General features: G+C 43.6%; 1 protein-coding gene across 2 annotated transcripts; it reads right to left on the bottom strand.

Moving 5' to 3' along the window:
• Positions 1–3,366: 3,366 nt before the first annotated feature.
• Positions 3,367–26,386, bottom strand: VPS29 (VPS29 retromer complex component). 2 transcript variants are annotated; one of them, XM_056536011.1, is made up of 4 exons: positions 26,217–26,386; positions 15,633–15,824; positions 13,415–13,650; positions 3,367–4,495 (listed from the first exon to the last, which is right to left on the bottom strand). In XM_056536011.1, exons 1-4 carry the CDS (start codon positions 26,217–26,219, stop codon positions 4,378–4,380), a joined length of 549 nt encoding a protein of 182 aa, XP_056391986.1. In that variant the 5' UTR covers positions 26,220–26,386; the 3' UTR covers positions 3,367–4,377. The 2 variants fall into 2 exon arrangements, with proteins under 2 accessions (XP_056391986.1, XP_056391976.1); XM_056536001.1 differs by lacking the exon at positions 26,217–26,386 and adding an exon at positions 26,161–26,193.
• Positions 26,387–26,897: the final 511 nt, after the last annotated feature.

Raw genomic sequence — 26,897 nt, forward strand, 5'->3', positions numbered from 1 at the left:
GAACATAGTTCGCCCATAGTGACCCCTGGAGAGAGTCACTTTCGGGGGGATATTGAAAAAAAGGAAAGATCCATATCATAACGTGTGCCTATCTGGCTAATATAAAAAACATCCCAGAGATAGAAGAAAAAAAAACTATAAAAAAAAAAAAAAATTAAGTAGACTTTCTTTTCCCATACTGTACCACAGTCCAGTCATTGGAGACCTTCTGAGGGGGAAGGTTGGAGGCATCCCCATCTGAGGAGGGAGACCGGGAGATATTCCAGGTATGACAGAGCTGCATTAGGACCTCAGGTGTGGAAGCCACATGCTTTGATCCTTAAAAGGTGGCGATAATCTTGGTCGGAAAGCCCCATTTGTATGGGATGCCATGAGCCCTCAGTATAGAGGTACCTTGAGTAAATTCTCGACGGCGTGCCAGGGTAGCCACAGAAAGGTCAAAGACCGACAGCGTGGAGAATTTATCCGGCAAGTTTGAAGGAGCACGAGCAGCCTGAGTAATCTTCTCCTTGATATGAAAGTGTACCCTCAGAATGATGTCTCGAGTAGCTGAGGCAGGGATAGATTTCGGCTTTGGTAAGCAATGTACCCAGTCCAGCAGGAGGTCATGCAGTGATGCAGAGGGAAGCAAATCTGCAAAGTAGTCGGTCACAAACATCAAGAGATTCTCAGTTTTAACCTCCTCCGGAACACCCCTAATCCGGAGGTTGTTCCTCCGGGAGCGATCCTCCATGTCAGCCAGTTTAGCCCTGAGCGCGGCCACCTCATCCTCCAGAGCATTAACAATGTCCAACACAGAGTTATGAGCAGAGGTGAACTCATGCATTTTATTTTCCACATGAGAGGTGTGGGTCCCAAGCGAGTGCAGTTCTTGTTGGATGCTGGAGACCGCTGAGCGGATTTCATTCCGGAAAGTTGAGGTGAGGTCCGCGGCCACGGCCAGCAGCGCCACCTCTGTAAGGGCCGGGGACTTGTTCAGGGACAGAGTCCCGGGAGAGGCCGCGGAGTGCTGGAGGTTCATAGAGGCTATGACCGCTGGGGAAGCTGGAGGTTGGTGTATTGGTGATCCTGTGGTTACCGATCTGGCAGAGGTCAGGGAGGACGTACCTTCTAGAGAGACTGCACCCTTGGACGCTGAAACCAGGCACGCAGGTAGCTGGCAGGCCGCCGGCACCATCTTGCGTGTCCGCAGCGGGAAAGAATTGGGTGAGTTTCAAAGGGCTTTTCTTTCCCTTCTTCGTCCGGGCCATACTGAACCAGAAGCCGAGACAGCTGATAGAGCTGGAAGCACTAATGAGAGCAGGGATTAGCCGGTTAGTGCCGCTATAGAGCCGGAGACAGACGGAGCTCACTGATCAAGCGTCCTCCGCCATGCGCCTCCAGGCCACGCCCCCATGCTGATCAGTATTTAAACGCCAATCAGCGCAGTCTGCACAAGAGGTACGGCCCGGCCACGCAGTGCAGAAAAGTGGCTGGTGGCCTGGACACATGCTTCCTGTACCCCTTATTACATTCCTTGAGGGTTGTAGTTTCCAAAATGGTGTCAGGGTTTGTAAATGCAACATGGCGGCGTCATACTATCCCAGCCACATTCTCTCTCCAAAAGCCAAATGGTACTCCCTCCCTTCTCTGCTGTGTGCCCGCACATCCCTTTTAGTCCACATATGGGGTTCTTTTAAACTCGAGAGAAATTGGGTGACATTTTAGGGAGCTCTTTCTCCTTTTACCTCTTGACAAATGAAAAATTGGGGTTACAACAGCATTTTAGTGTAAAAATTTTTATTTTCATGGCCCACTGTTCCAAAATGTTAGCAAACACCTGTGGGGTGTAAATACTCACTGTACCACTTATTACATTTCTTGAATGGTGAAGTTTCCAAAATGAAGTCAAATGTGGGGCGTTTCCACTGTTTAAGCACCATAGGGGCTTTGTAAGTGCGACATGGCCCCCAAAACCTGTTCCAGCCAAAATCTCTCTCCAAAACCCCAAAATATTGCTCCTTCCATTCTTAGCTTTGACATGCGGCCACAGAGCACTTTATATCAACATATAGGGCATTTCCATACTCGGAAGATATTGGTTTACAAATCTTGAGGGGCTTTTTTTTTCCTTTTACCTCGTAAAAATGAAAAATGTGGGACTTTAACATCATGTGTAAAAAAAAAAAATTTAAAAAAAATAAAATAACTATTTGAGATTTTGACTTTTCACCTCCACTTTGCTGCAATTTCTGTGAAACACCTAAAGGGTAAGGAGAACTCCACTGGAAAAAAAAATTCTTTTAAATCAACTGGTGTCAGAAAGTTAAACAGATTTGTAGATTACTTCTATAAAAAAGAAATCTCCATCCTTCCAGTACTTAGTTGCTGAATGCTCCAGAGGAAGTTCTTTTCTTTTTGAATTTCCTATCAGTCTGACCACAGTGCTCTCTGCTGACACCTCTGTCCATTTCAGGAACTGTCCAGAGCAGGAGAGGTTTGCTATGGGGATTTTCTCCTACTCTGGACAGTTCCTAAAATAGAGGTGTCAGCAGAAAGCATTGTGGTCAGACAAAAAGGAAATTCTAAAAGAAAAGAACTTCCTCTGGTGCATTCAGCAACTAAGTGCTGGAAGGATTAAGAATTTTTTTTTAATAGAAGTAATCTACAAATCTGTTTAACTTTCTGACACCAGTTGATTTAAAAGAATTTTTTTTCCAGTGGAGTACTCCTTACCCTTTAGGTGTTTCACAGGAATTGCAGCAAAGTAGAGGTGAAAAGTCCAAATCAAATTTTTTTTTTAGTATATAGCAGCCGATAAGTACTAGAAGGATTAAAATTTGTTAATAGAAGTAATTTACAAATCTGTTAAACTTTCCGACACCAGTTGATTTAGAAGAAAAAATGTTTTCCAGTGCTGTACACCTTTAACAAACTTTCTGAATGTCACTTTGAATACTTTGAGCGGTGCAGTTTTTATAATGGGGACATTTATGGGGAGTTTCTAACAAGAAGGCCCCTCAAATCAACTTCAAACTGAACTGGTCCTTAAAAAAAAAAAAAATATTCCTATTTTAGACATTTTCAGGAAAAATTGGAAAATTGCTTGTAAACTCTGAAGCCCTCTAATGTCTTCAAAAAAAATAAAAACATGTTTATTTTATGATGCCAACATATTGTATATGTGAATCTATTTGGCATGATCAGTTTTCTTTCAAGCAGAGCATTTCAAATTTAGTAAAATGCTAATTTTTTTATTTTTTCATGAAAGTTTGGAATTTTATCACAAATAACTGATGCAAGTTTCAACGAAAGTTTACCAGTATCTTAAAGTAGAATAGGTTATGAACAGTTTCGGAATCAGAATGATAAGTAAAAGCTTCTCAGAGTTATTATTGCATAAATCGACAGGTCAGATTTGAAAAATTTGTCTGTGTCCTTAAGGGGTAAATGTTTTGTTAGTTTTTTTTAAGTTATTAACACATCTTTTAATTATTTTCTCCATTATTTTTATAAAGTCAAAGTATGTGCAAGAACTGCGCCAATACACATGCTACAGACTCCTCATACTAGTCTGCCAGCCATAGACAAGTGCTATGTAACCTGTCACAAACTTACAACTCAAAGCACTCATTTATGCATATGCAACTTGACCCCACATAGAACTATTTGCTAAATTAATATGTTTCCTGCGCTGTCCAACATCCCTGGCCACACAAGGTACATCTAACAAATCCTGAAATGGTATTAGCGTTAGTGAGCCTGAAAGGGGTCGGAGATAGTTGTAAGGGGGGGGGGTCATAGGGTTATAAATTATTTTTCTGGCATTTACAAATCTGTAATGGCATCCAAATAAATCAATTTCCAATCACTCACTCATCTCATGTAATTTTTTAATAAAGGAAGATTTTTAAGCTGATCCAAGTGCGTGTGCGTGCGTGCGTGCGTGCGTGTACTGCTGGGATAAGTGAAATGCCCTGAGCCCAGAATTTTTTTTTATTTCATTTTTAATTTACATCTATCTTGGTAATTTAAGGGTTTATTCATAAGTAAAGGTAAAACAGAAGACAAAGACATGAAAGAACATCTAGGAAATTAAAGCACATGTCGTTTTAATCTGTAATGTTATTTTGTACGATCAGTGAATGTTAACATTGAATGTTATATTTACAAGGTTATTTATATAGGGGTATTAATTTAATGTGGCACACTTGTTTATGACACATGTAAACTAAAATTATCACTAGTTTACATCATACAAAGCAGCAGTAAGTGGAAAATAACTTTACATAGCAAACAGAGGTACAAAGCCTACATAAACTGCCTTGTGTTGTTCATTGATTAAATAATAAAATGGATATAAAGGTTGAAGGCAATGGAAAATTCAAAGGATTTGTTTCAGGACTTCTTGTACTCAATTCTTTCTACTTTGACATCATCCCCAATCAGCTGGTAAACATAGGTGACGACTGTAGAAGCTTGGATATCCATGAGAACAAAGGAAGGAATGATGTTGCTGAAAGCAGAGAAAATAACATTTTATCAGCAACTGAAGACAGTTCTACAAAACTGACATGCTGTAAGTTAAAAAAAAAGTTTCAATTTTCTGTTATGGCATACTGGGACTTTAACCTCTTGGGGACGAAGGGCGTACTGGTACACCCCTGCTCCCTGGTACTTCAAGACCAAGGGCGTTCCTGTACGCCCGTGGGAATTTCGGTCCCCGCCGGGTGGGGACCGGGGTGTCTGCTGATTTTCCATCAGCAGGTACCCCATGCAAAATGCCCAGGGGGACCCCCCCATGAGGCCTGTGACCCAGAAAATAAGGGGGATCAGTGTTCTCCAAGACACCCACGGTCCCCCTGAAGGGATAGGAGTAAGGTGGCAGCTATTAACTTTCGGTTTCCCCGTTCTGCCCACCCACAATAGGCCGGGAAGAACGGGGAAACCGACGAGGACCGGTGCCGAAGGTCCACTTACCCATCGGCAGCGGAAGGTGATCGGCAGCAGGAGAGGGCGGCGATGCGGCTCCCTGGATCCTACAGAAGCCGGTGAGTTGCCTAGCAACATCTGGAAGGATACAGTTTGAGACCACTATACAGTGGTCTCTAAACTGTAGCCCTCCAGATGTTGCAAAACTGCAAAAGCCCAGCATGCCCAAACAGCTGTCTCGGCATGCTGGGAGTAGTAGTTGTGTACCTCCAGCTGTTGCATAACTACAGCTCCCAGCATGCCCTTCGTCGATCAGTACATGCTGGGAGTTGTAGTTTTGCAACAGCTGGAGGCACACTGGTTGGAAAATACTGAGTTAGGTAACAGAACCTAACTGAAGGTTTTCCAACCAGTGTGCCTCCAGCTGTTGCAAAACTACAACTCCCAGCATGCACGGTCTGTCAGTGCATGCTGGGAGTTGTAGTTCTGAAACAGCTGGAGGTTTGCCCCCCCCCCCCATGTGAATGTACAGGGTACATTCACACGGGCGGGTTTACAGTGAGTTTGAGCTGCGGCAGATTTTTCGCAGCTACGCAAACTCCTAGCGGGAAACTCACCGTAACACGCCAGTGCGCATGTACCCTAACACATAATAAAGGGTAAAACACTACATACACAACCCCTTACAATCCCTAATCTAGTCCTCAAATGCGCATGGCGCTCTCTCACTTTGGAGCCCTGTCGTTTTTCAAGGAAACAGTTTAGGGCCACATATGGGGTATTTCTGTACTCGGGAGAAATTGCACTACAAATTTAGGGGGGCTTTTTCTCCTTTTACCCCTTATGAAAAGGAAAAGTTGGGGGCTACACCAGCATGTTAGTGTAAAAAAAAAAAATTTTACACAAACATGCTCGTGTTGCCCCATTCTTTTTATTTTCAAAAGCGGTTAAAGGGAAAAATAAAAATTATAATTTGTAACGCAATTTCTCCAGAGTACGGAAATACCCCATACGTGGGAAATTCTCTGCGGACGCACAACAAGGCTCAGAATTGAGCGCGCACTATGTATATTTGAAGCCTAAATTGGTGATTTGCACAGGGGTGGCTGGTTTTACAGCTGGTTAAACACAAAATAATAAATACCCATGTGTGACCCCATTTTGGAAACTACACCCCTCACGGAATGTAACAAGGGGTATAGTGAGCCTTAACACCCCACAGGTGTTTGAAGAATTTTCATTAAAGTTGGATGGGAAAATGAAAAAAAAAAGTCACTAAAATGCTGGTGTTACCCCAAATGTTTCACAAGGGAAAATAGGAAGAACATACCCCATACATATGTGGATGTAAAGTGCTCTGCAGGTGCACTACAATGCTCAGAAGAGAAGGAGCATCATTGGGTTTCTGGAGAGAAAATTTGTCCGGAATTGGAGGCCACGTGTGTTTACAAAGCCCCCATAGTACCAGAACAATGGACCCCCCATGCGACCCCATTTTGGAAACTACACCCCTCACGTAATGTAATAAGGGGTACAGTGAGCATTTACGCCCCACAGGTGTCTGACAAATTTTTGGAACAGTGGTCAGTGAAAATGAAAAATGTAATTTTCCATTTGCACAGTCCACTGTTCCAAAGATCTGTCAAACGCCAGTGGGGTGTAAATGCTCACTGCACCCCTTATTAAATTCTGTGAGGGGTGTAGTTTCCAAAATGGTCACATGTGGGGGGGGGTTCACTGTTCTGGCAAAATGGGAGGCTTTGTAAACGCACATGTCCCCTGACTTCCATTCCAAACAAATTCTCTCTCTAAAAGCTCAATGGCGGTCCTCTTCTTCTGAGCATTGAAGTGCGCCAGCAGAGCACTTGACGTCCACACATGGGGTATTTCCATACTCAGAAGAAATGGGGTTAAAAATTTGGGGGGTCATTTTCTCCTATTACCCCTTGTAAAAATGTAAAATTTGGGGGGGAAAAAACTGCATTTTAGTGAAAAAAGTTTTTTCCATTTATACATCCAACTTTAACAAAAAGTCGTCAAACACATGTGAGGTGTTAAGGCTCACTGTACCCCTTGTTACGTTCCTTGAGGGGTGTAGTTTCCAAAATAGTATGCCATGCGTTTTTTTTTGCTGTTCTGGCAACATAGGGGCTTCCTAAATGTGACATGACCCCCAAAAACCATTTCAGCAAAATTTGCTTTCCAAAAGCCAAATGTGACTCCTTCTCTTCTGAGCATTGTAGCTCGCCCGCAGAGCATTTTACGTCCTAACATGGGGTATTTCCATACTCAGAAGAGATGGGGTTACAAATTTTGGGGGGCATTTTCTCCCATTACCCTTTGTAAAAATGGTAAATTTGGGGAAAAAACTGCACTTCCATTTACACATCTGACAAATGAAAAGTCATCTAACACCTGTGGGGTGTTAAGGCTCACTGGACCCCTTGTTACGTGCCTTGAGGGGTGTAGTTTCTAAAATGGTATGCCATGTTGCATGGTTATCTGCTGTTCTGGCACCATATGGGCTTCCTAAATGCAACATGCCCACCAAAAACAATTTCAGCAAAATTCACTCCGCAAAATCCCATTGTTGCTCCTTCTCTTCTGAGCCCCCTAGTGCACCCACAGAGCACTTTACATCCACATATGAGGTATATCCTTACTCAAGAGATATTGGGTTACAAATTTTGGGGGGCTTTTTCCTCCCATTACCCCTTGTAAAAATTAAAAAACTGGGTCTACAAGAACATGAGTGTAAAAAAAAAAAAGGAAGATTTTGAATTTTCTCCTTCACTTTGCTGCTATTCCTGTGAAACACCTAAAGGGTTAACACACTTACTGAATGTCATTTTGAATACTTTGAGGGGTGCAGTTTTTATAATGGAGTCATTTGTGGGGTATTTCTAATATGAAGGCCCCTCAAATCCACTTCAAAACTGAACTGTTCCCTGAAAAATTACGATTTTGAAATTTGTTTGAAAAATTGCTGCTGAACTTTGAAGCCCTCTGATGTCTTCCAAAAGTAAAATCATGTCAACTTTATGATGCCAACATAAAGTAGACATATAGGATATGTGAATCAATATATAATTTGGAATGTCAATTTTCCTTACAAGCAGAGAGCTTCAAGAGAGCTTCAAAGTTAGAAAAATGCAAGACTTTATTTTTCATAACATTTTGGAATTTTTCACCAAAGAAATTATGCAAGTATCGACAAAAACTTACCACTAACAAAGTAGAATATGTAACGAAAAAAAAAACAATCTCTGAATCAGAATGAAAAGTAAAAGCATCCCAGAGTTATTAATGCTTAAAGTGACAGTGGTCAGATGTGCAAAAAAACGCTTTGGTCCTTAAGGAGAAAATGGGCTTGGTCCTTAACCCCTAAAGGACCCAGCCCAAATATACCTTAAGGACTCGGCCATTTTTTTAACATCTGACCACTGTCACTTTAAGCATTATTAACTCTGGGATGCTTTTGCCTTTCATTCTGATTCAGAGATTGTTTTTTGTGACATATTCTACTTTATGTTAGTGGTAAAATTTTGTCGATACTTGAATCATTTCTTGGTGAAAAATTCCAAAATTTGATGAAAAAATTTAAAATTTTGCATTTTTTTAACTTTGAAGCTCTCTGCTTATAAGGAAAATGGATATTCCAAATAAATGTTATATTGATTCACATATACAATATGTCTACTTTATGTTTGCATCATAAAGTTGACATGTTTTTTACTTTTGGAAGACACCAGAGGGCTTCAAAGTTCAGCAGCAATTTTCCAATTTTTCACAAAATTTTCAAAATCGGAATTTTTCAGGGACCACTTCAGTTTTGAAGTGGATTTGAAGGGCTTTCTTATTAAAAAATACCCCACAAATGACCCCATTATAAAAACTGCACCCCTCAAAGTATTCAAAATGACATTCAGAAAGTTTGTTAACCCTTTAGGTGTTTCACAGGAATAGCAGCAAAGTGAAGGAGAAAATTCAAAATCTTCATTTTTTACACTCGCATATTTTTGTAGACCCAGTTTTTGAATTTTTACAAGGGGTAATAGATGAAAAATCCCCCCAAAATTTGTAACCCAATTTCTGTCGAGTAAGGAAATACCTCATATGTGGATCTCAAGTGTTCGGCGGGCACAGTAGAGGGCTCAGAAGGGAAGGAGCGACAATGGGATTTTGGAGATGGAATTTTGCTGAAATGGTTTTTGTCACATTTAGGAAGCCCCTATGGTGCCAGAACAGCAGAAAACCCCCACATGGCATACCATTTTGGAAACTACACCCCTCAAGCACGTAACAAGGGGTCCAGTGAGCCTTAACACCCCACAGGTGTTTGATGACTTTTCGTTAAAGTCAGATGTGTAAATGAAAAAAAATGTTTTTCACTAAAGTGCAGTTGCCCCCCCAAATTTATCCTTTTTACAAAGGGTAATGGGAGGAAATGCCCCCCAAAATTTGTAACCCCATTTCTTCTGAGTATATAAATACCCCATGTTAGGACGTAAAATGCTCTGCGAGCGAACTACAATGCTCGGAAGAGAAGGAGCCACATTTAGCTTTTGGAAAGCAAATTTTGCTGAAATGGTGTTTGGGGGGCATGTCGCATTTAGGAAGCACCTAAGGTGCCAGAACAGCAAAAAAAAAAAAAAAAAAACACATGGCATACTATTTTGGAAACTACACCCCTCAAGGAACGTAACAAGGGGTCCAGTGAGCCTTAACACCTCACAGGTATTTCACAATTTTTGTGAAAGTTGGATGTGTAAATGAAAAAACAAATTTTTTCACTAAAATGCTGTGTTTTCCCCAAATTTTACATTTTTACAAGGGGTAATAGGAGAAAATGACCACCAAAATTTGTAACCCCATTTCTTCTGAGTATGGAAATACCCCATGTGTGGACGTCAAGGGCACTGCTGGCGCACTACAATGCTCAAAAGAGGAGGAGCGCCATTGAGCTTTTTGAAAGAGAATTTGTTTGGAATGGAAGTCGGGGGCCATGTGCGTTTCAAAGCCCCCCGTGGTGCCAGAACAGTCGACCCCCCGACATGTGACCCCATTTGGGAAACTATACCCCTCGCAGAATTTAATAAGGGGTGCAGTGAATATTTACACCCCACTGGCGTTTGACAGATCTTTGGAACAGTGGGCTGTGCAAATGAAAAATTAAATTTTTCATTTTCACGGATCACTGTTCCAAAAATCTGTCAGACACCTGTGGAGCGTAAATGCTCACTGTACCCCTTATTACATTACGTGAGGGGGATAGTTTCCAAAATGGGGTCACATGTGGGGTGGGGGGGGGGGTCCATTGTTCTGGCACTATGGGGGCTTTGTAAACACACGTGGCCTTCAATTCCAGACAAATTCTCTCTTCAAAATCACAATGGCGCTCCTTCTCTTCTGAGCATTGTAGTGCACCCGCGGAGCACTTTACATCCACATATGGGGTATGTTCTTACTCAGAAGAAATGGGGTTACAAATTTTGGGGGTCTTTTTTCCTATTTTCCCTTGTGAAAACCAGCATTTTAGCGAAAAAAATTTTTTTTCCTCATTTTCCCATCCAACTATTTTGTCAAACACCTGTGGGGCGTAAATGCTCACTATACCCCTTGTTACGTTCCGTGAGGGGTGTAGTTTCCAAAATGGGGTCACATGTGGGTATTTTTTTTTTGTGTTTGACAGAACCGCTGTAAAATCAGCCTCTCCTGTGCAAATCACCAATTTAGGCCTCAAATGTACATAGTGCGCTCTCATTCCTGAGCCTTGTTGTGCGTCCGCAGAAAATTTTACGCCCACATTTGGGGTATTTCCGTACTCAGGAGAAATTGCTTTTACCGCTTGTCAAAATAAAAAGTATGGGGCAAAACCAGCATGTTCGTTTAAAAAATAAAAAAAAATTTACACTAACAGGCTGGTGTAGACCCCAACTTTTCCTTTTCATAAGGGAAATACCCCATATGTGACCCTAAACTGTTTCCTTGAAATACGACAGGGCTCTGAAGTGAGAGCGCCATGCGCATTTGAGGACTTCATGGGGATTGCATAGGGGTGGACATAGGGGTATTCTAAGCCAGTGATTCCCAAACAGGGTGCCTCCAGCTGTTGCTAAACTCTCAGCATGCCTGGACAGTCAGTGGCTGTCCGGAAATGCTGGGAGTTTGTGATTTGCAACAACAAGAGGCTTCGTTTTGAAAACACTGCTGTACTATACGTTTTTCATTTTTATTGGGGGTGGGGGGGGGGGGGGGGGGGGGGACAGTGTAAGGGGGGGTGTATATGTAGTGTTTTACTCTTTATTTTGTGTTAGTGTAGTGTTTTTAGGGTACATTCACACTGGCGGGCGTTTACAGTGAGTTTACTGCTAGGAGTTTGTGCTGCGGCGAAAAATTTGCCGCAGCCCAAACTTGAAGCAGAAAACTAACTGTAAACCTGCCTGTGTGAATGTACCCTGTACGTTCCAATGGGGGGCAAACCTCCAGCTGTTTCAAAACTACAACTCCCAGCATGTACTGACAGACCGTGCATGCTGGGAGTTGTACTTTTGCAACAGCTGGAGGCACACTGGTTGGAAAACCTTCAGTTACCTAACTCAGTATTTTCCAACCAGTGTGCCTCCAGCTTTTGCAAAACTACAACTCCCAGCATGTACTGATCGTCGAAGGGCATGCTGGGAGATGTAGTTGTGCAACAGCTGGAGGTACACAACTATAACTGCCAGCATGCCGAGACAGCTGCTTGCTGTATGGGCATGCTGGGATTTGCAGTTTTGCAACAGCTGGAGGGCTATAGTTTATAGAGACCACTGCACAGTGATCTCCAAACTGTGGACCTCCAGATGTTGCAAAACTACAAATCCCAGCATGCTCAGACAGCAAACTGCTATGTGGGAATGCTGGGAGTTGTAGTTTTGCAAGATCTGGAGAGCGACAGTATAGAGATCATTGTGCAGTGGTCTCAAACTGTAGCTCTCCAGCTGTTGCAAAACTACAAATCCCAGCATGCCTAAACAGCTCTCTGGGCATGCTGGGAGTTGTAGTTTTGCAACATCTGGAGGGCTACAGTTTAGAGACCACTCTATAGTGGTCTCAGACTTTAGCCCTCCAGATGTTGCTAAGCAACTCACCGGCTTCCGTAGGATCCACGGAGCTGCGTCGCCGTCCTCTTTTTCCGTTGATCGTCGCCCGCTGCCGCCGTCAATCGTTGCCCGCTACCGTCGGACTTCGGCGCCGGTCCTGTGTCGTTTCCCCGTTCTGCCCCGCCTACTGTGGGTGGGCAGGAAGGGGAAACCGAAAGTAAAGCCACCCACCCCCGATCTGCTATTGGTCATCGCGTCTTGATGATCAATAGCAGGGATAGGAGGGGTGGCACCCCTGCCACCTCACTCCTATCGCTTCAGGGGGATCGTAGGTGTCTTGGACACCCGCGATCCCCCTTTTATTCCGGGTCATCGGGTCACCATAGAGCCGAAACGGAGCAAGTCGCAAGTGTGAATTCACTTGCGATTTGTTCCAATCGCCGACATGGGGGGGTCTGATGACCCCCCTGGGCATTTGCACGGGGTGCCTGCTGATCGATATCAGCAAGCACCCCGGTCCGGCGGGGACAGAAATTCCCACGGGCGTATGGATACGTCCTGTGTCCTTAAGTACCAGAAAGCCAGGGCGTATCCATACGCCCTAGGTCCTTAAGTGGTTAAAGGGGTACTCCGCCCCTAGACATCTTATCCCTATCCTAAGGATAGGGGATAAGATGTCAGATCGCCGCGGTCCCGCTGCTGGGAACCCCTGGGATCGCCCCATGCGGCACCGCGCTCTCATTACTGCACAGAGCGAGTTTGCTCTGCGCGTAATGACGGGAAATACAGGGTCCGGAGCATCGTTACGTCACGGCTCCGCCCCTCGTTACGTCACGGCCCGAACCCCCTCAATACAAGTCTATGGGAGGGGGCGTGGCGGTCGTCACGCCCCCTGCCATAGACTTGCATTAAGGGGGGCGGGGTATAGAAAATTAATTTTTAAAGTAGCAGCATATCCTTATGAGGGTCAAGTAGTCACATGGGCACATGGCATCTGTGCCCCTGGTTGTAATTAAGTCTATTCAGGCTGACACATTGAGAAAGCTTATTTTACACTATATCATGTGTTGTCACCAGTCACATAGGGTAAAACCTGGTGACAGGTTCCCTTTAATGTGAATACACAGTTCTTCTCCAGTCAGTGCAATGCCTCATTTAAAGTGTAACTCCAGCATTTCTCTCCCCCTGTTCTGCAAAGATCAGTGTGGAGGGATGCAGCTCATGCTGGGGGTAACAATTGTCAAACACACAATAATCAGCATCAAAATTTGCTGTAAATGTAGCAAAACGTACATGCTTGTTTCATGGTGTGTTTATTAATACACAGAGCTATTAAAAACACCTCTGTGTATGAACATACAGTTTAGAATTCAGAATAAATTCAGATGTCATTTATAAAAGGGAAACACAGCACTTACTTTTCTAAAGCATTGTAGGCTCCTGTAGCAGACCCTGGGTTTATATAAAACTTGTTTTCATGTTCAAATGCTTCAAATTTTTGTGTATGTCCTGAAATCATAATATCTACATCAAGCTGCCTCTGTAACAATGCTAGGCTGGCCATGTCACCCCAAGGAATCACTTGGTGACCATGGATTAACCCGATCTTAAACTGGCCAACAGTCACAACCTTCTGTTCTGGATAGTTTAAATTCTGAAGAACAAAAAGACACTGCATTAAAAAGGGAGCACTGGTAACCAACCACAGAGGCCAACAATGAATAGTCAGAGACATGGCACAATATAAAATTAGTGGGTATCTGGGCACCAATCACTAGGACATAGACTGCTCGTCAAACACTTTACACACCAATATTATTTTCTGATGTGTCCAAAGTGTTCAGAAAATGTAATACTCACTTTAAACCAAATGGATGCATAGCTCTGTTTTTACTCTTTAGTAACACTTGCTAATAAATACACAAGTAGACAAAAAATTAGGTGTAAGAAGGCATAACTACATAGGCTTTTCTCTGTAGTCTTTAAAGGGGTACTCTACCCCTAGACATATTATCCCCTTCGCAACCACGGGAACGGAAGTACGTGATGTCACGACTCCGCCAGTGTGACGTCACACCCTGTCCCCTCAATGCAAGTCTATGGGAGGGGGCGTGACGGCCGTCACGCCCCCTTTAATAGACTTGCATTGAGGGGACGGGGCGTGACGTCACACGGAGGTGGAGTCGTGACGTCACGGACATCCATTCCCGTGGTCACGACCCAGACCCTCCAGCGCTTCCGGACAAGAAACAAGTGGGTGCCGCATGCAATATTGCGGGGGTCCCCAGCGGCAGGACCTCCGCAATCAGACATCTTATCCCCTATCCTTTGGATAGGGGATAAAATGTCTAGGGGTGGCGTACCCCTTTAAAAGTGTTTTCTATGACAAATATAGTATTCTAGTATCTTCCTCCTGGGGCATTAAATAACTAAACCAAGGCCAGCATACTTACCCCCTCCGATGGAGATATATATATTCAGGTCCCCACTGTGTTCCTGTTCCTCCTGTTTTCAAACACATTTTGCTTCCACTGCTGTGACTGCCTGAGCATGAAGAGGAATAGCATCAGAAAGAGAGAGCAGGATGGCAGCGGTGGAGGCAATTATGCCAGCTTCTGGGTTTTATTTTATTGCACAGGAAAACCACTTTAAAAGACATAAACAAAGGCCTGTGTAGTTTAGGCAGTCATACACCTTTTCATTTGATGTCTACTAAATGTGTATTAGGAAGTGCTGATAAAGAATAAAAACAGACATGCTTGTACCAAGAAAGCACAAAAACTAGGATAATTTATATTTAGGGTAGGATGTAAAAGTGTAGCTTTTATGTTGAAGTAAAATTGCAGGATTATCGAATTGGAAGCTATGTGGGGAAAAAAGGTCCAAAATATCCAATATGGTTGCATGTAACTTTAAAAAACATTTTTATTTTGGGCTTATGCACACTGCCTTGTTACAGCTCAGTTTAGTATGGAGCTGTCACAAAGGCCTATAGTGCCATAATACTTCTATATGGCTCTAATTTTATAACATCTAAAGGGTGTTTTTGAAAAACTGCCATAGAAAATGCTGTGTTTAATCAGTTTTTGAGCCAAGGCCAGGAGAGATTTCAAAAGCGAAGGAAAAATAAGCAATTGATTTATGGTACATTCACACAGACTTTCTGCCCAGAATGAAAGAAGGACAGCATCAGCGCTGATTCTTTTAGTAAGTGTTATATCTTGCCTCACTGCTTGATACGCAGTGTGGACTAATCAGCACTGATCTATAATGTCCTCCACACTACTGCTGCTTCTGAGGTTTAGCTATAGACTTCCCCACATCTTTGTTGGTGCAGCATATAGAAGCCACTACAGCAGCTAGTGTATGGAGTCATACACAATATATGAGAACTTCTACCCCTTTTGTGTATGGGGGTTAAAGTAACTGGGCCACCACCAAACTTCTGACATGTGAAAAGTTTCATAAAAAAGGAGTCAGCCTTTTAGGAAAGTGCTTTCTTTGAAATAAAGTCTCAGAAGATATATTTTCTCTTAGAACATATTAAATTGTGCAATGAAGGGTCAACATATAAAAGTAGTAATAATAAGAAGGTACTACATATACTTATTCCAAATAAATGCAAATAAAGAGAACCTCATCAAAGTCTCCTCTGACGATATGAACGTCCCCAGCCAACGTCTTGAGGTAGTCATAGCTCTCCTTGGTGCAGAGATTCCCGGTGCACAAAATGTGTTGTATCTTACCAGGGACAAGTAACTTTTTGAATTTAGCTGGTAAGCTGTTACAGCGATGAGGGATGTGCAGATCTCCTAACACCAAGACCAACTACAAAGTTGGGGGAGGAGAAAAAAAAATAAAATAAATTATGAAGATAAATAAACTTGTACAATCAATAAAAATCTACATAATAGGTGATAAGGTCTGACTGGTAGATGTTGGGACCACTGAGACCCCCCCCCCCCCAAAAAAAAAATAAAAAACACCACACAAGGGTTTCTAGGTCCCCTCATTTGCATGAAGCAGTTGTATAGCCGATCCACTGAAACTCAATAGGGCTCCTGTATATAGCCGAGATTAGTGGGGGGTCCCAGCAGTCAAGCACTTAAAACCTATATTGTCTCTTATTGGGCACACAAAACAGGGCTTCTTGTAAATTAGAAGACATGCAAGTGTTATAGGCTCATGAATCAGATTCCTTATGTGTCACCACATGCACAGAATTCCATAATAGGGGTACGTTCACACGCGAGTATTTTCTGCTGCAGATCTGTTTCAGCAGATTTAACTGCCCAATGAAGTCAATGGGCAGCAAAATCTACAGCAGATCTGAAGCAAAAATACGCACACGTGAACGTACCCTAAAGGTTAGGAGAAGACTGTTCCCCATTAATTGTTCCCCATATGCGTTAACCAAATAAGGTGTCTGGAACAATTTTCCATTCATGAAGCAGATGCATTTTATTTACCGTATATAATTTATATCATCTGCAAAATGCTATTAAAATAGGTTAATTTCTAAGTTTATCCCTCCAAATATTTTGCCAATTTACCACGTGCGACTAGCACATAACCAAATGGTAAAAATGATTGTATATAATCCTAGGACTATACAACATAGATTAATAGGGATCTGCAAGAAATTATATTGCTTGTAATGTTTAAAGGCATTATCCAAAGATTAAAAGTTATTGCCTATCCACAGAATAGAACATAACTACTGGCTTATCAGTAGGGGTCTGATAACTGCACTGGGACTGCCAGCAATCATGACAGTGGAAGTCAACTGTTCCCCAATTAATGGAATAGCAGCAAACATGCTTAGCCACTGCTCCATTTTCAGCCTATGGGACATCTTAACATTGCCAAATTTACTGCTTGGCAATGTTTCGAAGCCTTGCCACTCCATTACTTTAGAAGGAAACTAATCCTTACAAAGCTTTTAAAAAGGTATGGTGACATGTGGCAGATTTCTATTGTAGAAACTTGTTTCTGAAATCCTACATGTGACTGGAGATTGATTTAAAAAACAAAAAACATTTAATAATCAACGATCAAGCTGCAGTAACAACATGAAACAAGTATGAAATGGATTTTCAGTCATAAAATTTTTGCAACATCTACCACATGTAAACATACCCATAGGCCCTATTCAAACGGAGGAATTTCTAAGCAGAATCCGGAAGCAAAAACTCATCTTGAAAAATTCCATTGCAGCAGACTCCCATAGTTTTCAATTGGATTCTGGTGCATCATGCACACGGCAGAATTTCTATTCTGGACTCCACGGAAAGAATGAATCCCCTTGAAAATGCATTGCAGTCTATGGAGACAGCACATTTCTAAACAGTCCGGTGCCGGCTGCTTGCAGAATGTCTGCCCAACATTTTACAGACAGACATCCCCCCCCCCCCACCATGTGTATGGGACCTTAAAGGGGTACTACGGTGGGAAAAATAAATGGTTTTCAAATCTGCTGGTAACAGAAAGTAAGAGATATGTAAATTACTTCCATTTAACAATCTTAAGTCTTCCAGTACTTATTAGCTGCTGTATTCTCCACAGGAAGTTGTGCAGTTCTTTCCAGTTTGACCACAGTGCTCTCTGCTGCCACCTCTGTCCATGGAACAGGAACGGTCCAAAGCAGGGGAGGTTTGCTATGGAAATTTGCTCATGCTCTGGACAGTTCAAGACACGGGGCAGCAGAGAGCACTGTGGTCAGACTGGGAAGAACTACACAACTTCCTCTGGAGCATACAGCAGCTGATAAGTACTGAAAGGATTAAGATTTTTAAATAGAAGTAGTTTACAAATCTGTATAGCTATGTCTAGCACGGTTGATTTGAAAACATTTGTTTTTCACCGGAGTACCCCTTTAAGGTCTATGCATTCTACAAAATACCCGCCTGGGGAAACTCCAGGTGGAGATTCTGAGGACAGCAGTCACCAACTATAAAGATGAAAGAATGAACATGTTCATTCCTTTGGCGGATGAATTTCAGTTGCTGAAGTTTTCCGCTGCACGAATTTCCGTGCACTGTTCAGCAGAATCCCACTGACCGCAATGAGACTGCTGTACCAGACTTTAAAAGCGAATGTGTCCTAACACTCCCTAATTAAATTTGGCACCATGAGCAGACTGTGACTGTGTGTAGAACCACTGCTTCCTTTTTTACTAGCATACACAGTAGATAAGAGGTGGTACTACAAATGCTCATACTACAGAAAGCAATATCATATTTATGTAGAACCCTTTTAAAATTCCAAGATGCAGATCAGATTCCAAAAGCTCACAGAACACCACAATCAATTCGGAAAACATACAAGACAGTTAATGAGTCTTCACACATTCATCATTCAGATTATATAATATAGATAGTAAAATAGTATTTTTAACAGCTAGGAGAGTTGTCTAGAAGATTCTTGCCTTTAAGTGTGCATCATTTTAAGACAAAGTAAGGGTCTTGAGAAAGGTAAAGAATTGGAATGAATCTATAATGAGGCTATGTTCAATGTTATTTTGGCATATAAAAAATATTTTTCATGCAAAAAAAATTCAGATTGTTTTCCTGCCATCTGCCCCATTTTCTTAAAGGAGTACTATGGTGCACAATTCTTTTAGCCCAAAATGTTCCCCCGCGGCTGTACCTTTCTATCAATGTCCTTCTTTCAGAAGTCGGTCTGCCTGTTTTCCAGGAGCAGCGCCGCAAATTTCCCGGTTCTTCCGGGTTATGGTGGTGTGGAGGATGACGTAAAAATAGTCATCCCCCATGCTGCCTTGCTCCAGCTTCCAGTCCCTCCGTGCTTCAGTCCTTCTCACCCCCTCCTCTACCTCATCCTTTCCCCTCCCTAGTAATTCTATTAAACCCGCCCCTTTGAAACGTTACACATTGAAATCATGTGTAACTTGTTTGAAGAATATCCCTGTTAGTTACGGCAGCGTAACTAACCGGGATATCATTGGCCAGGAGTGGTCACATGTTCGGTCCCGGGGAAATGCTGAGTGCGCCAGCGCGCTCAGCTTCATGTGATAGGCAGGAGGCATTCAGAATCGTTTGCGCAGCCCAGCTAATGCCGGCTGCGCAAACGAGGAATATATGAATATGTAAAATATGGGAGCGGGGAGGATCTTTACAGTGATGACGTTTCGTAATGAAGATGGCTGCGGCAGGCTGAATACAGTGGAACGAAATTCATAATTGTGAGATACTGGCTGCACTTCCGGTTTTCCGAAAAGTTGTATAAGCATGCAGTTAGCGCAACGGAGGTAATTTAGGATATTATATAACTTTGGGCTAGCTTTACAATGTGCAATAAATATTTTGCTCCAGAGTACTCCTTTAAAGGAAATCTGTCACCAGTGTCACCTGCACTAACCTGTCGATACCGACAGATAGTGCAGGTGACACTGATGACAACAGTACTTACCGTGCTGGGGATCTCCGGTAATCTTCTCTGTTAAGCTTCAGTTTCGGGCGCGGATTGGGGCACGGGCAGAGCTTAGTGACATCACTGTCCCAGCAGCGGCTTTGGGCATGTGCGGAGCTTAGTGATATCACTGCTTATGGGTCCCGCTGCTAGAGAACAGCAGCGGTGATGTCACTCAGCTCCGCCTGTGCCCCAAGCTGAGCCAGGAGCTGAAGCTTAACGGAGAAGATTACCAGAGATCCCCAGCACGGAACGGGACAAGGTAAGTAACATTGTCATCAGTGTCACCTGCACTGTCGGTACCGTCAGGTTAGTGCAGGTGACAGATTTCCTTTAAGGCATAAATGGGCACTGTCATTAAAATTTTTTTTGCTATTGCACTCCTTATGGTATATAAAAAAAATCTTTCTAATGTACTTTGTTTAAAAAAAATAGGGGGGGGGGGGGGGGGGGGGGGGGGTGAACTGGGAGGATTATAAAATTTAACAAGACCATGACAGGTACTCTAATTTTTAGATACACTTATTTGTGAACAAGCCATTTTTTTTTAGAGAAAAAAAATAAATAAAAAAGTGTGCAAATAACCAACTTTTCTCTTTAACTGTAAACAGCAAATAATATATTAATATTAATAATAATAGCAAAAATTTTTTTTAATTCTATTCTATTGACTTTTTAAATTTGACTGAATGGGAGGTACCAGCCGTTTTCCAACAAGTTCAATAGAACTCTATATTCCAAAAAAAAAAAAAAATGTATGCAAATAAACAGTCCTTTTTGACTGTTTTACTGCCCAAAAAAAATAAACCAAAATACTGTGTGTGTGAACACAGCCTGAAGCTTTACTGAACATATTGTAGATTAGCCCCCCCCCCCCTTCATCTGTTGCAGAGGCCCAGAATAACTGACATCAAGTCAATCCACAGCAAACGCAGCACCAGGCTAGTACAAAAGTGTGATGGGAGAAATGTTAAATCAGCAAACTGCAGAGAGAGGTAGATACATGGAACCCAAATCATTGGTACCTCACCAGGGTTAGTACACGATTAGAGAAACTTACTCTGTGCCCAGGCTTATGGAGCAGTTGATTGCAGACAAGGGAGTATGAAAGGGTGAAACATGAGCGATGTTAAATAAAAGAAAGCAAAAGAAAATGGGTGACAAATTAGGAAAATTAATACAAAAATAATCCATCTGGGATATTAAAAGGAAATTTCTTCAAAGCATTATTGCCATTTCAAAAAACGTTGCCGGCATGTCCGCTGCTGTGATCAGTCGCGTTCTCCACTGATCTCTACATAGAGCCATGTGTGCGCTCAGTACATGGATTGCAGGACATAGGCTCCATTATAAGTCATTTGGACTGAGCGCCAAGTCAGGGGTGGCCCGCCTTACATGTCTATATCTAGAGATTGTGGGAAGATAAAAACTCCTGCCATGTCAAAAGGTTTTTGAAATTATAGTAATGCTTTAAATACAGAAAAAAAAATTATATATTTTGAAGACGTAAAGTTATGAACGACTATTGATAAGACAAACATATACACATTAAAAGGGTACTTACTGGCAAGCATTCAGAACATTTAGATCCGAACGCTGTGTTCGCGCTGCGTGGGTCGGCTAAGTCCCTCGTGACATCAGGCCATGCCCCCTCAATGTAAGTCTACGGGAGGGCATGACAGCCGCCACACCCCTCCTATAGACTTACACTGAGGGGGTGTGGCCTGACATCAGCCAAATCCTGCAGTGCGAACGTAGTGTTCGGAACTAAATGTTCCGAACGCTGGTCAGTAGAGTACCCGTTTAAATAAATAAATAAAAATAAGGAACTAAGCAACAACTCAACAGCTTACTGGTTGCAGCATCCTGCTTTCTGCTCCATGACTAATTTTACTAAATTTTTTTATAGACCTTAGGCTATGTCCATGTGGCATATTTTGCCTGTAGAGTAGCCTTGGTTTACTGCTGCATATTTTTACATTTTCATTTGTGTATACAACTTGTAATTCTTGTATGTGTGTTTGAGTTCTAAAAGTTGTGCTATATGTACCTGCTGCTATCTGTTCCTGTGACTACACATCATCTGATTATGGACACAAATCTGTTTAAAAAACTCCCTAGGACATGCACAGCCACCTCTCCGATTCCTCTCCTGCTACATGCAGTGACAACTTGTTCATTAGGGACATCCTAAAACTGGGACAACCACTTATCACTGGGATATTTTGTAGATATGCCATAAAGGTCTTAAAAGGGGTTAGGGATCGACCGATATCGGTTTTTTAGGGCCGATACCGATAATCGCGATGCGGGGGGCGGGGCATTATCGGCAAGGTAATTGCCAATACAGATAATGCCCAAAATCGTGATTATCGCCCATACCGATAATCGGTCGATCCCTAAAAGGGGTTGTCCAACAATAAAAAAAATAAAAAATTAAAAAGATTTCTTCCAAAAACAGCACCACACTTGTCCTCAGGTTGTGTGTGGTTTACAACTTGGCTTCATTCACTTCAATGGAACTTAGCTGCAACAACACACACAACCTGGGAACAGGTGAGGTGCTGTTTTTAAAGCAATCTTAACTTTCTTATCCTGGACAACTTCTTTAAGTGAAACCATTTACTAAAAAGTGCATGTATAATCCTCCAACTTTACTCCATTCATACCATTGCCTGAAGCTCTCTTAGGTGCTTATCCCAAGTTTCTCATTTTCTGAAGGCATAAAAGCACTGACTTTGGCACTATATTTCTTGACAAACACCTCCACAGATCCCAAAAGACGACATTGTAAATCAGTAGGGCCCCTGAGGCACCACTGCCATCCTCCAAGTGGCAGATCAAAACAATGTAGTTTCCGACCAGTATTGCAGTATAGGAAAAATTCATATTGTACAGAATTAAAAAAACAAAACAAAAAAACCTATTCGGTATGAACTGATATATCGCCCAGCACTACACAAAATATAAACGGTGGCTTCATTGAGACCTATATTTGGTTTCAATAACAGCCCAGCTCAGCATTTTATTTTCAGTATTTCTAATTGATCTATTCATAATGCTGAAGAGTTTGTGTCACCTGAATGGTAATACCATTGGAATCTGAAGCTAACAAACAGATGACAAAAAGAATCTGGAGTGTTAAAGGAGATCTGTAGTGGAAATTTTTCATAATCCCCTGTGCCTTGGGACGATGAATCATACTGCGCTCAGTGTATCGCCACCCACAGCGATGTCCCGCCTCGGCCGGTAATAGGCTGAGCGCAGTGTGACTATTCGTGCACACGGAAGACAACCGGACCAGAGGACCGAACAGCTGTAGCGGCACTAGGGAGGAATGGAGGAAGGTGAGTAAATTATTTTTTTTTTCAACCCGGGCACAAGAGACTCAAGGTACTTTTCAGTAGACTACTCCTTTAAAGCGTACCTGTCAGATGAGCAAAAAAAAAAAAAAAAACACAAAAAAATAAAAAACTGTTACATGTTGCTCAGTACATCATCGTGATCATGTACATGTAATTTTTATTATGAGTATACGGCCTTTATTTCTGTTAGAATTACCTTTCATACGCTGCTTACTGTAAAAGTTGTCCACCACAAGCAGGGGGAGTGTCCCTCTTCTCCTCAGTGTGATGACCACTCCCCCTCCCTCTCTTCTCGGAGTCTAATCTGTAACCCTTTCCTCTCTGGTTTTAAGCTATATACAGGCTGTCAGGACATGTTAGGAGTTGTAGTTTTAGAGCGACTGCAGATTGACTGTATGTGGAGGGATCATATAAAATTACAACTCCTAGCATGTCTTCCCACCCTGTATATCTTTCAGGGCATCATGGGATTTGTAGTTTTATATGATCCCTAAACAGTTACTCTGCAGCTGCTATAAAACTAAAACTCCTATCATGCCCTGACAGCCTGTATATGTCAGTGCATGATGGAAGTTGTAGTTTCAGAGAGAGAGACAGGTTAGGGAGAGAACACTGCTGGGGGACCGCAACATACACATACCAACTTTCCTGGTCTTAGGTTGCTGCTAATGTGCCTGATGTATGTGCACGTGCTCGCTCCTGGCAGCCACACTCTTAACACAGGCATTGAGAGGGACGGGAGCGGGCACAGCAGCGCTGGACCTGCTGTCAATCAAGGAAACTGTCCGTGATGTAGGCGATGACGGCAAGACGGGGCCAGACTGGTATGTGTCCCAGCAGGCAGAAGGACCCCCTAGTGGCCTGTTTTTTGACTCTCTTTTTCACCATGAAATTCTAAAAATGTTCTGATGAAAGCAATTGCAAAACATTGTTGTGCAATGCTTTATAACATTTCAAAAGTTTTTATATCTGACAGTGCCCATTTAACTTTTCTACTTCCTTTTTATAGAAATCATGGTTTATAAAATCATGGCTTTGTCCAAGCTGAAGCACAGGCATGGACAAAGTCCAGTAAGTGAGGGTGGGATAGGACTCCCCCGTGCTCGCTCTCTCTCTCTCCTGCCCGACATGACGACTCCCCGGTGCTCGCTCTCTCTCTCCTGCCCGACATGACGACTCCCCGGTGCTCGCTCTCTCTCTCCTGCCCGACATGACGACTCCCCCGTGCTCGCTCTCTCTCTCCTGCCCGACATGACGACTCCCCCGTGCTCGCTCTCTCTCTCCTGCCCGACATGACGACTCCCCCGTGCTCGCTCTCTCTCTCCTGCCCGACATGACGACTCCCCCGTGCTCGCTCTCTCTCTCCTGCCCGACATGACGACTCCCCCGTGCTCGCTCTCTCTCTCCTGCCCGACATGACGACTCCCCCGTGCTCGCTCTCTCTCTCCTGCCCGACATGACGACTCCCCCGTGCTCGCTCTCTCTCTCCTGCCCGACATGACGACTCCCCCGTGCTCGCTCTCTCTCTCCTGCCCGACATGACGACTCCCCCGTGCTCGCTCTCTCTCTCCTGCCCGACATGACGACTCCCCCGTGCTCGCTCTCTCTCTCCTGTCCGACATGACGACTCCCCCGTGCTCGCTCTCTCCTGTCCGACATGACGACTCCCCCGTGCTCGCTCTCTCTCTCCTGTCCGACATGACGACTCCCCCGTGCTCGCTCTCTCCTGTCAGACATGACGACTCCCCGTGCTCGCTCTCTCCTGTCAGACATGACGACTCCCCGTGCTCTCTCTCTCCTGTCCGACATGACGACTCCCCCGTGCTCTCTCTCTCCTGTCCGACATGACGACTCCCCCGTGCTCTCTCTCTCTCCTGTCCGACATGACGACTCCCCCGTGCTCTCTCTCTCTCCTGTCCGACATGACGACTCCCCCGTGCTCTCTCTCTCTCCTGTCCGACATGACGACTCCCCCGTGCTCTCTCTCTCTCCTGTCCGACATGACGACTCCCCCGTGCTCTCTCTCTCTCCTGTCCGACATGACGACTCCCCCGTGCTCTCTCTCTCCTGTCCGACATGACGACTCCCCAGTGCTCTCTCTCTCCTGTCCGACATTACGACTCCCCCGTGCTCTCTCTCTCTCCTGTCCGACATGACGACTCCCCCGTGCTCTCTCTCTCCTGTCCGACATGACGACTCCCCAGTGCTCTCTCTCTCCTGTCCGACATGACGACTCCCCAGTGCTCTCTCTCTCCTGTCCGACATGACGACTCCCCCGTGCTCTCTCTCTCCTGTCCGACATGACGACTCCCCAGTGCTCTCTCTCCTGTCCGACATGACGACTCCCCCGTGCTCTCTCTCTCCTGTCCGACATGACGACTCCCCAGTGCTCTCTCTCTCCTGTCCGACATGACGACTCCCCAGTGCTCTCTCTCCTGTCCGACATGACGACTCCCCAGTGCTCTCTCTCCTGTCCGACATGACTCCTCTGTGCTCTCTCCTGTCCTATCAGAGAGGAACGCTAGTCCACCCTCACTTACTGGACTTTGTCCATGCCTGCGCTTCAGTTTGGACAAAGCCATGATTTCTATAAAAAAAAAAAAAAAAAAAAAAAAAAAAAGGGAAACATTTTCTTATGAAATATCAGAATTCTGATATTGTGTCAAAGATCACCCTGTAGCCCAGAGTGTTTTCTTACCAGCACGTCTCCAGCTGCTGCAAAACTACAGAACAGCTGGAGGCACACTATAGGGTCGGATCCCGCTGTGGATCCGTTACGTTTGACCATACCCTTAGGGTGTATTCACAGAATTTTTGCCCACAGAATTGCACTCAGGAATTCCATTGCATGAACCTAAACATTGGTGTGAACAAGTCTTCCGCTGACCCATTCACACTGTGGAATTTTAGTGGTGGTAGATTTAACCACAGAAATTCTCATGCCGAATTTCGAGCCATCAATGGTGACAGCACAGCCTAGTGTCAAGAGAGTAGGGAAAATTCTCACCCTTTCTTAGGGTACATTCACACACTCTGGATTTGTCACGTTACAGGTTTGCTGCCGATTTTTACTACCCAATTATTACATTGAATTGGAACAGTCTGCTACAAATGCAGCTGGAATCGTGCCAAAATCGCACAGTACAGGGGTCCTGATTATTATTTACAAAAAGAAAACAAAAACTTCAGCTGATAATCGCACGTCAGCCGCTAGGGCATCTGCTTGAATGAGTGTGACCGAGATCATATGACCAACACCCATCTGCAGAGCACAGGCCCCGAGCGGCTCTGCGCACATACCCGCCGCTTTTTGCTCTGATCTGCGTAGTGACCTGTAGGTAAGAGACCATGAAGGACAGCAGGGTACGTACATCCCAATAACAACGCATTCTACACGGCCGAGCACTGCATAACGAGGAGCCCTTACCATCCTGTGAACCGGAGCAGACAGCCAGAATGGAAGTAGCGAGAGAGCTCAGCAGCCAATAGGAAAGCAACGACAGCTGCCAGTCACAAGATGGCGTCAACAGCGAATCAGCAGTCCGCACAGCTCACCAATCAAGGAACGGAGCACGTGACTGGCTGTCTACGGTGCACGGGAAGCTCCAAACTTTTCCGCAGTTCAGTGGGAGTGTGAAATAGGGAAGCCCGCCCTTACTGACTTATGTCATGTGACTATTCCCGCGTCTTTTTTTTTTTTTATGTGGTGACTGGTTTACCTCAGTAGCGCTCCCAACATGAAGTGTGTCATTCCAGGCGGGCATTTAAAAGGTATCAGGGATACAGTGTCCTACAACCTGTAGTAATACAAAACTACAACTTCTATGATTCTCTGATAGCCTTCGGCTGATGGGGGATCATTGGAGTTGTAGTTTTGCTACAGCTGGTGAGCCAATGGTGGGTGAACTTTGCTGAAGATCGTAACAAAATAGTATGTTATAGGAGATATATTCTAGTATAGAGTAGTGTTGGGCACGAATATTCACATTTTTAACTTTGTTGCGAATATATTCGCTATATATTCGAAATTACAAATTTGTTTTTGCGCATATTTGCTCATGTGAATATTTACATATTTGCATATGTAAATCTTCATATATGTGTATAT

The sequence above is a fragment of the Hyla sarda genome, chromosome 1, assembly GCF_029499605.1.
Source record: "Hyla sarda isolate aHylSar1 chromosome 1, aHylSar1.hap1, whole genome shotgun sequence".
In the NCBI taxonomy this organism is placed as follows: Eukaryota; Metazoa; Chordata; class Amphibia; order Anura; family Hylidae; genus Hyla; species Hyla sarda.

What these genes read in the sequence shown, in the direction of transcription:
- VPS29 (XM_056536001.1), bottom strand. An exon ending in TCAGAGGAGACTTTGATGAG is followed by an intron (nt 13,651 to 15,632) that starts GTTCTCTTTATT and finishes TTTGTTCTTCAG; the next exon opens with AATTTAAACTATCCAGAACA. An exon ending in GCCTACAATGCTTTAGAAAA is followed by an intron (nt 4,496 to 13,414) that starts GTAAGTGCTGTG and finishes CTCTGCTTTCAG; the next exon opens with CAACATCATTCCTTCCTTTG.